The sequence below is a fragment of the Condylura cristata genome, unplaced genomic scaffold, assembly GCF_000260355.1.
Source record: "Condylura cristata isolate star-nosed mole 26May11 unplaced genomic scaffold, ConCri1.0 scaffold00002, whole genome shotgun sequence".
Taxonomy (NCBI): Eukaryota; Metazoa; Chordata; class Mammalia; order Eulipotyphla; family Talpidae; genus Condylura; species Condylura cristata.
The window spans coordinates 21970719-21982561 of NW_004567103.1; the positions used below are offsets into that span (position 1 = coordinate 21970719).

At 46.1% G+C, this 11843-nt stretch overlaps 1 protein-coding gene across 3 annotated transcripts in view; it reads right to left on the minus strand.

Annotated features, from left to right (window-relative positions):
* The window catches only part of NRP2 (neuropilin 2), a 117463-nt gene that overhangs the window by 101532 nt on the left and 4088 nt on the right, over positions 1-11843 (minus strand). For all 3 annotated transcript variants that reach the window (XM_004674358.2, XM_004674362.2, XM_012727060.1), the window contains exon 2: positions 294-471. In XM_004674358.2, coding sequence (XP_004674415.1) covers positions 294-471 — 178 coding nt within the window. The remainder of the gene's footprint in view (positions 1-293; positions 472-11843) is intronic.

An 11843-nucleotide genomic window follows, 5' to 3' on the forward strand; every position in this document is an offset into this window, starting at 1 on the left:
CAGCCCCACATGGAATTCTCCACCGCCAGCGTTGGAGATAGGGAGTTAGGCTTTACTGAGTCCCGCACGAAGGCTCTCTCCTCCGTGCTGGGGTCCACTGGCTTCTATTTCTCCCTAAGGAAAATGTGGTGTGGAGGCTCCTCTCTGGGTCAGGATCCACCATTTGGCAGGGCCTGGGGTGTGGGCTGCTACCAGCAGGGGGCAGAGCGACAGAAGCAGGAATTGGAAGAGGGAGGGGGGCAGTGGGGGAGGGGGAATGAGTCCCAAGGACGCTCGGGGGGGGGGGCGCTTACTTGCAGTCATGCTTCTCAATTTCAAAGTGCGGGTTGAAGTTGAGGACAATCTTCTGGTTGGGTTCGGGGGCGTAAACAATCCACTCACAGTTCTGGTGGGATGGATAATCCTGGGGGTAACCTGGCGAGGTGATGTACCCGGCATCTTTGGAATTCAAGCGACCTCCGCAGGGTGGGTCTGAAGGAGAAAGCAATCAAACCTAAGAACTTCAAATATGTCACAGCCACTTTCCTCTTCCCATTTCTCTTCTCTCACAGTGCCTGATTAAAACTGTTTTACAGACCTTTTATGGCAGTCCAGAAGACGAACCCACAGATTATTTCAGCTCACTCCCCACCCCCCCACTTGACAAGTAAACACGTGCAGGCGCGCTCACACACACACACACACGCACACACACACACACACACACACACACACCCCAAATGAAAATATCCCAGAAAATGGTCATAAATATTCCCCATTCCATACTCGGAGATTAAAAAATTAAAAAATACAAGAAGCAGCAACTAAAACACGCCTTCCTGCATTTCCCCTCCTTGGCCCATCTTCTTTCCTCTTCAAACCTTTCATCTCTATCTTTATCTCATAAATCCTTCATGATATTTGGTGTTGCCCAGCCCTGCCCAGCCCAGCCCAGCCCAGGCAGCCAACACGAAAGACTCCAACTGACAATCGTGGTTTTGTGGTGCCGACCCACAAGTGAGCCTGGTAACAATTACTTGTGATGTGGAGGAAGCATTTTCAGCTCTGGACCAGAACAGACCCTGGAGGGTGATTTCAGCCTTTTCTTTTTTTTTTTTTTCTTAAGAAAGAAAAAGCAAATCCCCCAAACATTTAATTCCACATACACCACAAATTCGATTTATTATTTCATTACACACTGAGTGGAAAAATCTGCATTGAAGAATCCACTGGCTCCAATTTTGGAGTTCCGACAACAGTGCTTTGTGCTGAGTGGGTGCCTGCGTTTTTTCCAAGCTCTATGCCCGCTGTCCCTCCTGCCTGGTCACCACCACCAGAGTGTGCTGCCGCTTTGTTCAGCCAGTCAGCTGCTTGAAAGGCGGCTGCAAGGCAAAGACGGGCCCCCCACTTCCCACTTCCCAGCTGTGCGGGGCTGGAGATAAACAGCTTCGTGCAGGCTAGGAGGGAAGGGGGTGATCTTCAAAGGCAGAAAAGGTGGGTGATGATATTTTAAAAATCTCATATAGTTAGAAGCAAAGTTCTACAGTCCCCAGGAGGGGTGACTGTGAAACAGGGGGGCTGGGGGGGCGGTTGTTTAATACCACAGTAGAACAAGAGACAGGAGGCACAAGATATCTGGGAATATTCAGAAGCCTCTCAGAGACCTTCCTGAGATGTGTGCCTCTAGTAGCATCAATCATGATTTAAGATCGCCATCTGCATGGAGCAGCGTGGGCCCGTGAATTATGTATTACTGCTCAGCAGCCACCCTGCAGGATGGGGTCTTTCTCCCCTGTTTGCTCTTTGAGGGAAAGGGTCATGCATTTTTTAACTCTACAGGTGCACTTTACTATTCCCTGCGTCTGCTGGCATTGTAGACCTCTGCTTTAGATTACCAGCCTGACAGGCTTTAAATGCATAAAAGGTAGGCACATGGCACAATGGTGGTCGGGACACAGGATTCCGCACAGTCGCCTTTTACACTCAGCGCCTCCAGGAGCGCACACTGTGCAATGCTGAGCTGCCCAGAATCTAATGGATTCAGGTTCCATTTCCTACTGAGTGGAAAACAAAAGCAGGCCATTTCCCCTAGCAGAAATCACATCACCCTCTAACTAATGATCCTGGGGGAGGACAATGGGCCCCCCCACCCCAGAGGAACATCAGGCTGATACAGAGACACTGAGACTCGTGCAGCCAATCCCCGCTGGCTTCCTGGGAGTCCCCACTGCTCCCCCATGCTGGTCACCCTACATCTGCCCGCAAATCAGACTTTGGTCCATTGGTCCTAGTTCAGGCTTGGGACACAGGGCTGAGAGGGCTAAGAGGGCTGAGTATGGGAAGGCAGTGTAGGGGGACGGAGACCATCAGCTGCTCTAACCAAGCAAGAGGGGAAGGCAGCGCAAGTTGCAACAGCCCCTCTGCCAGGTCTTTGGCTGGAAAGGGCAGCCCCAGCACCAACTCATGCCCAAGCCACACTTCTCTCCCCTCAGAGCTCCTCAGAGGGATGTGAGTGGAGCTCCTGTTCAGTGACCTTTAAGGTTTGTACTTCATCCAAGCTCTCCCCCTCCTGCCCCACCCCTTCACAGGTTCTCTTCAATTATTCCAGAAAGGACAACTTCTCCCTCTCAATTCCCTGCTCCCCCTCCTCCTCAGTTTAAGGTTTTAGTCATTAGACCAGTACACAAACAGCAAGAAAGACAGGAAACTTCCTCATAGGAAGATTGCATTTCTCATTCTCACCAGGAGGCATCATTTTCCTACTTAAATTTTTAAAAACTATCCCATAGCTTAAAACAGTTGTCTGTTTTCTGCTGTTAAAAATTTATTTAACCACAGAAAAAGGAGTAATCCATCACTTTTTTCCTGTCTTTCTTTTATCTGATGAAAATCAAGGCACTTATTAAAATATCTGAGAACTCATTAAAACATCTGCTTGGTTGTGTGTAGTTAACCTTTTCAATATCCAAACATTTATAAACTCACATTCTTGTTTGGATGGCACTCACTCTCAAAACACACACAAACATAGATACTGAGTACATTTTGGGTACGTATCCGTATTAGAAATTCACACTTTAGTCCTGTACCCACTTTCACACCCACTCATAAAATATCACACATCATTTGCACAGACATATATCCACCAATATAAATATTAAAACTCCCATCCCTATTTTTCTTGGAGAGAACTGAATTCTTGAAATACATAAGTACAAATTGTAAAGCGAATACAGTTAATCTTCCACTTCCTCATGATAACTGATTTTTCATTTCCAGGTTTGGGGATATTATCTTCTTAAATACAAACATGCCCCCCATGGACATTAACTATATTTCTCTTCTGAGAGCTAGCCCATCCATTTCTTCAGTGGTGGCATGTATTGTACTCTAACAGGAGCTGTCTGAATACTCTGTCCTGTTTTGGGGGAGGTCTGCCCAGCCTGAGGAGAGTTGAACTCCAGGGCAAAAGCCTTTAGGCAAATCTCCCCATACACAGAAGGGAAGCTGACCCTGTGAAAGTTTGAACCACTGAGCCTGTTTGGTAAGTGGACAAGGGACTTCTTTCTCCAACTATTTGTGAAAACTTTTACCTGGGGCAAATTCAATATCCCAAAGAGAAGTAGGCAAATGGCAGGCCTGGGCACTTCAGAGCAGTTTTCTCCTACATCTGGGAAGGAGGCCTAAGGGATGAGTCAGGTCAGGCCAGATAAAGATCTCTGAGACCCCAAAAAGGATTAAAAATGGCCCCTCTAGAAGAAGACACTAGGATCTCAAATCTACTGTTCTGACTTTTTCTCTTACAATGACTCTTAGGGGGTTAATTTGAAATATCAAAGTCAGAGGATTTAAATTTTTTTTCTGTCTTCTTTTTCAGGTGCTCTGGTTGCTGGTACCTAAGCAGCATCTGAGGCTGCCTGTGGGTAACTTGGCCCTGTGTCTGCGGGTAAAGGGGTCTGGTACCCATCCACTTCTAACTTTTTTTTTTTTTTTAAGATTTATTTTATTTACACATACAAGAACTGGGGTACAGGCCAGATTGCCAGGGGTAAGAGGATGCACCAGAGACAGAGTGGGGAGCAGAACAGGCCCACTGACTGAAACATACTGCTGAGGGGAGCAGCAGGCAGGTCAGGAGAGGTCTGCTGTGCCATGTGGGTCAGCTACCTGGTCAGGATTGATGAACTCCTGGTGCAGTGACTGCGGATCACGTCACAGCGCTGTGCTATAACCAGCTGCACCACCAGGGAAGGCCAACCCACTTCTAATTCTCAGGCATTCTGCAGCCTCAGAGGGAATACACCCTACTCTAGAGCTCAAATTACAACAAATCCCTGATTCCTTGGTAAAAGAAGATTTTTAGGAAGTACTGGGAAGTACAGATTATCTTTTTGACAATAGGGTCTTGTAGGGAAATTCCACTCAGGTTATTTTTAAAGGAACCATATAGCTTAAGCGTGACAATAAAATATTTGCAAAAACCTGAAGCCTAACTTAGCAATAAGTCTCCAATGATGAAACTTACAATGGCTTAGTTCACAGGGGACAGATGGACCACCAGGAGACTTGGGGGTAACAGCCTGCATGTGGCTGGACCACCACAGAGGGACAGTCAGACACATGGTTTAACTAAACTGAAAGGAAAGTCCTTGGTGAAAACAGGGCAACTTTTGCTGGATGTGGGATTAGAGAGGCAGGTTGTTGCCAAACGTGGGCTTGGGCTACTGGAACCAGGTGACTGGGATGGAGAGTGAGGGTAGGGGTGACATTTGCAAGAAGTGGGGGTGAGGGGGTGGGGGCAGTGCAGTGCCTGGATCCTTAACCTGGATTGGCCTTCCTGGGTCTGGGTCTCTGAAACTGCAGTTTAATGAGTGGATTGAGCTAAGTGTGTGGCTTTCAAAATTCTTCTTTGAGATGGTTGTTTATTCCTTGAGTGAACTCTACCTAGATCTTCCAAACGCAAAGTAGAGAGAAGTGCAACTCTTCCTGGCCTAAAGGGCTGGGGGTGACCAGAAGTCTAAGTAGTTAGGTCCCCCCACCAGTCCCTCCAGTCATTCTGTAAGAACATCAGGGCTTCCTGGAATTGAGTTTGAAACCAGTGAACTAGATCTCAGTTCCCTGGTTGCTTTAAAATGCCACAGAAAAGAGAAAGAGGAGAAAGATTAGAAGACATCTATTTCTTATATATACCCGAGGGCACTTGGTGAAGAAAAACAGTCTCATTTCCCCTGAAAATAACATATCTTATTTGCTTTATAATTTATCCTTTTCCCACATCATAATCCCAGACTGTTTCAATTTCCAAGGCATTATTTTATGTAACTATTAGCAGGAAGGTAAGGAAAAATCTTTCTCTTAACTTAAAGAGAGAAAAGCTTGACACTTTGCCACTGAACTAGCAAGAAGCCTAACATTCAAGTAGAGCCTCCTACTAGCACAAAATCTGTTTTCAAGTGCAGTCTCACCACTGGCAAGCTGTGTGTCTCTGGGTAAGTTTATAACCAACTCTGAGCCTTTGTTTTCTCATCTGTAAAGTGAGGGCAGTGAGTCTAAAGGTCAGTTTATAAATTACAGTCTGGGCCCTCCCTGGTGGCACAGCAGGTGAAGCACAGCGCTAAAAAGCTAAAGCCACGTCAGCATGACTTTGATCCCCGCCCCAGAGGTGACCCACATGGCGTGGCAGACCTCTCCTGACCCGCCTGCTGCTCCCCTCAGCAGTGTACTTCATAGATCTGCCTGTTCTGCTCCCCACTCTGTCTCTGGTGAAGCCTCTCCCCGCCCATGAACCTCTGGCCTGTACCCCAGTTCTGTATGTATAAGTAAATCTTTTTTAAAAATTACGAAGTCTGTACAATGAGAGGGGAGAAAGATCTTAACAATCACAGATTGATCCAAATTTAATCACTTATTTAAAGTGCTATTCCTATTTCATCTGGCTGGTAAGTCTCAAATAGGGTTCTTCAGATGAACATGTCTGTCTTGCATTATGGAGAGTTCAAATGTCTCTTTTAATCACATTAGCTCTACTGACGTGGGTTTCTTTTCTTAACCGAGTCTGTGGTGACATATTTATAAATATTATGGATACACAGTTCTGTGTGTGAGCCTGTCAACAACAGGGATGCAGAAAAAGGAAGACCAAAGAGTTTCTTCAAATCCCTTGCCCAAATCATCTAAGTCCTCTGCTCAGGATTTTAACCAAATTTTGCTCACAACCACTAGATAAGCTGCTTTTAAAGAGTTATTTCTGTGAGCTGAGGCTGGATTTTGTTTTATTCAAAGCGACTTCAGCCTGTCACAAGACAGTCTCATAAAATCTGTATCTTGGCTTAAGCTGGGAAGAAATGAGCCAATCCATCAGCCCAGGAATGTGGCTGTTTGACCACTTCCTAAGGCAACTGGGAAGGGATGCAATCGATTCAATTTATGGGTGCGGTGGCAGTGAATGATGCACTCCTGAAGGCACAGCAAATGGAAATCCCTGTGAACTTTTGCAACGATAAGGTTCAAAATTTGAATAAAAGAACTGGTTGGGAAGGTGGGGAGGGGGGAACTAGAGATCTGGAAGCCAGCATGGAAAAAAGGAACATGCTAGAAGGCAGACTCCCTTTTCTGCAAACCTCCAATGAATTCACCAAGAAGACAGCTGGAAATGGGGTCTAGAAATAGGGCCTTTGGAGAGGCTCTTCCCCTCAGTCTGGTTTCTAAAATCGAACCTTTATTTAATCGTTAAAATGTAAGTTTGATGTGATTACCCCCTCTGACCTCGAATCCTACCACCTGTGGTAACCTTGTTATTTGTCATCTTATATCATAAACAAATGCAATTCCAATAGGGCAGCCAATATAATATCATTAGTTTATATTTATGTCTGTTCTTTTCCAGCCCTCATTGAAAATGCAATTTTGAGGCCATTGATGAGAGATCTGGGATTACAACTCTTGACCATTTCAACAGATATTTGGGGAAGGAAATAGTAGAATGATTGTGAGGTTGGTCCAAAAACCAAAGGTTAAAAAAAAAGTAATACAATTTTTTTCCATTTATTTTGATTATCTGAAAGTTTATGTTGAAACATCAGTGATTCCCCACTGGTTAGTAAGTGAAATCCAAACCCTCTGGCCTAGCGAACTGCCCTGCATACAGCCCCAGCTAGTGCTTCCAATCTTATTTGCAGCCTCACATCCTAAAAATGCAGCTTCTAGGGGTTTCTCAATCAAACCAAGTGTCCCTTTCACTGTTCCCACCTTTTCCCTGCCTGCCTTTCCCAGCTCAAAGATCCAGTTGTCCTTTCTTTTAAGCTCAGTGCTATGTCTACCCTTCTGCCTCCCAACCTCTTAGGCTGAAGTCCTGGGTATGTGACAGAGCCCACAGACTGACCTGTTCTGTTGGGCCACCTGTAAGTTGAGGACATGACTCCTTTCTGACTCATCTTGGGGATCAGATCCAGAGCGTTTCCCAAAAGTCACACTTTTGTGACTGAATGAACAACAGACTAAAGTAATATCAAAAGGGTCACAAATTCTTAGCCAATCACAAACGTTCTACCTCTCCAGCTATTATTACTCTTTCTTCCTAATTCACAGCTGCCACCAGATGTAAATGTTTTTCAGCAATAAACTGAGACTTAAATAACTAGTCTGTAATAGTACAAACTAGTCACAGGTCATGGTTGTGCCAGTGGAACTAAGTGTAGACTCCCTGGCCTCAAATAATGATGATGAAGTTCCAAACATAGTTAGCCTTTAGCTCTAGTGTGTTATATCACTAGGCTCTCTTGCCCCCTCTCAGTACACACGTTCCACCCAAAAGCAAGTTCTAGATATTTGTTGTTGATAGCCCCAAGAAGGCGCAAATTATTCCTTCATCACTAAACTGTAAGCTTACACAGATGCTCTCTTATTGGGTTTCAACCCACTTTTCTCTATCCAGCTCCCCTATCTCCCTTCCCCTGGCCCCCCAATATGCCTTTTGGGCACATCTGTTTTCTTTCTCCCCTTTATCAAAACAATTATTATTACCTCTTGGTTCAATAATTTGCAATTTCCTTTATCTTCTTAGTTGGAAGACTAGCCAGCACCTGAATCACTGGTTATTACCAGATCTTGGGGAGGCAGCAAGCTGGGTATCTTGGACCTGAGCACTAAGCTGCCTGTCCCCTACCCCCAGACTCATCCACAGCTGCTGCTGGGGGAGCTTTTCTTTTGTTATTCCTGGCCCCCCAACCTCCCTTTTTTCTGGATTAGATCATGACTATTTTATGAAGACCCAGAGGGAAATGGGATTATTAAGAGTCTTGCTGGGTAAAAGCTATTTTGTCTTTATGACGACTTTTTTGAGTTCATCTGCTCAAGAGCCTATCACCAGAGTAGAAGTTATTACATATTCTGGGGAGCACCTTCAACAGTGTTCCCTGCTGAGCACGCTTTCAGTGATGAAGGGTGGAAGAGCAGAAAAGGAGAGGGGAGAGAGTTTAAAAAATAAGTACAGGACAGAACACTGAAAACAGAACAAGGAGGAAAAAAATGCAAAAAAGGAGATATAAATCTAAGATGAATCCAGCGGAGAATATCTGTCTCTGAAGTACAGTGTGGTGAGAGATAATCTTACGCTTCTAAAACACAGGCAAAGTTTTAGTGGGGTAAGAACAGAGAATGAATAATTATTTAGTTATTAAAAAAAACTCATAAAATTAACATAACCTTACCACAGTGGTAATAGTGTGCTTTCTATGTTCACAAGAGACAGTTAACCCCCTGAAGCTGTTTTAAAGATTAACTGACGAGAATAGGCTTACACTGTACTAAACAGTATTTTGTGTCATCTGACACAATACGACCCTCCTAAGAAGTAGTTATTATTATTGAATGACTTTTACAGATAAGGAAACTGAGGTACAGAGGGATTAAGTAGTTTAGATCTCAGAGCTGGCAAGCGCTGAGCAAGATTTTAAATCCAGGCTGTCTGGCTCCAAAGCTTCAAAAGCAGAGAAGTCCAAAGAAGGTCTCCCCTAATGCTTCTCAGGGACAAACTTATTTAGTGGCATTTAAGGAAAGACAAATGCTTTGCCTGTTGGAAAACTCCTTTTTCTAGCCTCCCGCCAGTAATCTGTGTGAACAAAGAGGGATGTGTTCCAGGCTGGGTGTGAGGGGGTGGGAAGCAGTTAACACCTTTCCCCCACCCCCAGGCCCTCAAGTCCTTGTCATCCTGGCCCTCTTTCCTGAGTCCTGGAGACTGGGTGTGAGTTGGGGTGCCAAGGTGTGCATGGATAGGCTGCTGAGGTCTGAAACCACATGTCTTAATGTAGTGCTGGGAGGATTTTTTTGTTGGCAACTCCATCTCTCTCTTTTCCGCTCAATCCCACTCTACCTTATTCTAAATGCCACGTTGTTATTGTTCTACTGGATAGGAGCTGCATTTTCAGAAATGGGGGATTTATTTTTATAGCACAGCTGGTCTGCCAAAGGTCACATAATTTGGCAATGTTCCCAGTGGTTAAAAATTAATTTCTCCTTATTAATACAAGCAAGGTCCCATAGGATCGGAGCTCAGCCTTATCTAAACTTGACAGCTTCCTAAACCTTTAGAAGATGCTTTCTCCTGTAGGGAAAGGCACACTGCAAGGCCACTATGTCCTGGAATTCAACCCCACTGAATCTAGTTAGGTAATAAAACCATTGAGCCCCTTGGCCATTTCTTAGGAAGGCTAATAAAGCTTTGAAAATGCTATTGATTCTTAAGGACAAACTTCTCAGTATCTTCGAGGAAAGGGTTAATTTTTTAAGTGAATTTCTTACCTGGAAGGAACTGTACAGAGACTAACTTCTGAGGATCACTCAGGGAGGGTGCCACAAAGATTATCCAGTGGCAAATGATGGTCAGATGATAAAACACCTCAAGTATGTTAATGATACTACCAACTACTGCCTAGACATCACTTTTCAAGTCCTTTCTAGTCAGTGTAAGAAATTTAAAAGGTACAATGAATTTGGTCCACCCTTTTAAAAAAGGAAAATCCCGATTTCCAAAACTCTTTCCAAGCTGTATTTCTGGAGGATCTAGTCTGAAAATTATGCAAATGAAGCTGGCTTTAAATTCTGTCCACTCACAACTGTCCAACACTGGGGTCACCCAGTCAGTTCATTCTCTTGGCTGCTTTAAGCATCATTTGACTGAGATTAAAAAAACAAAAACAAAAACAAAACCACCAGGCAGGACTCTCAGAATCATCTAGTCCTTGGCGTCTCTGCCCACCTTCCACCCCTCAGGCTCCCCTCCCACCAGTTATTTGCATTTATATCTCCAAGCACAGGAACTGGCCTTTGGCTCCTGCACCATGAAGACAGGACTCTCTGTGGCCAGGAGTGGACCTGCCACTCAACAGCAAGAGAGGAGAGCCGTTTTGTAGACAGCAGCATCCTAACCCATAGCCCTGGGGTCAGTTACTAGCCACTCTGTCCTCCAACTTTTCATTTTGCTAGCTGGGGTTCAGTGGCTTCATCTGAGGGCTCCACACAATGGTGTCAATATCCAAAGCTGCAGGGCTGCCTAGGCATTCACATCTCCAGCAGACACTTCTTGGACATGAAAGGGCTTGCCCTGCAGCCCTCACCCGGGAGTTCTCTTTCCACTGTTCCCGCAGTGTGTCTGTAGGCAACTGGCAACAGCTTCACTAGGCTGCTTATGGGGCAAAGTTTACTGGGCACCAAATGAATGCAAGCGCTAGACTTACCCTTACCCTAGCCCCAGAGCCGGCTATCTGTGCAGAAAGTAGTAGTTTATAGCTCTGCTTAAAATTATGATACCTGCCTGGAGCCTTCCCACAAGTGGGGGAGTCAAGCTAACACACACACACACACACACACATACACACACACACACACCTCTTATGCGGCGCCTAGAGTCAAGCTCTCACACACACACACATACACACACAGGCACGCACGCACACCTCTTATGCAGCGCCTAAACCGTCATTGCATCTCTTTCTGGGTTTGTCTGAACCCAGACCTGTCTCCCACAACCAATTAACACCTCTTATCTGATCATCCAGTCCAGACGAAAGGTTGAATTGACCGCGTCTGCCCGTGTCCATGCAATGGGGGAAATCCAAAGAAAGGTCAAAGCTTCGCTAGCGGTGGGGTAGCGAGGGATGGGGGTTGTTGGTCATAAAGTCTGGGATATTTTGGTCCTAAATGGTGTGTGCCGAAGGCGGGGCCATTCGGGCTGCCGCTTTCTGAAGAAACCTGTTGTCAGGCTTAGGAGATTTCCGAAGCAAGACCCAGTCCCCTGCGGACCACGATTAACTCCAGCAAAAAGGAGTTTCGAGGCCAGGCGTTAAACTGGAAAGGCTAGCGCCAGGGGGCTCTCCTCTGCGAGAAACCGAAAGGAAGGGAGGCGGAGGGAGCGAGGAGGGCGGGCGGGCGGCCGGCGGAGAGCGGCAGCCACGGAGCGTCTACCCCTCCCCTTCCAAAAGAAATTCAACCCAAGCCGCAGAAACGGCATTACGGTAGGGCCGGATTCCTTCCACACGGCTGGGAAAGCTGATTCCCACCCTCACTCCCAGCTCCCAGCCCCGGATTCCCAGAGGACAGGCCGACTCATTCCACCACTACCCCTTTCGGCTCCCGGACGCTAGTTTGGCGGCTGCCGCGACCGAGCCGTCGAGCCGTCGGGCTCCTGGGACCCGACGGGAAAGACTGCAGGACAGCCAGCCCCAGGCGAAGCGTGGGGGCAGCCGTTTAATCACAGATCGCCTCGCCTCCATTAACTTGTGCTGATATTAAAAAGAAATCAATCACTGAACTGCACCGCGGCGAGTATTTCTTTTTCTCACGTGGAAAGCAAAGAGCGAAGTGGCGGG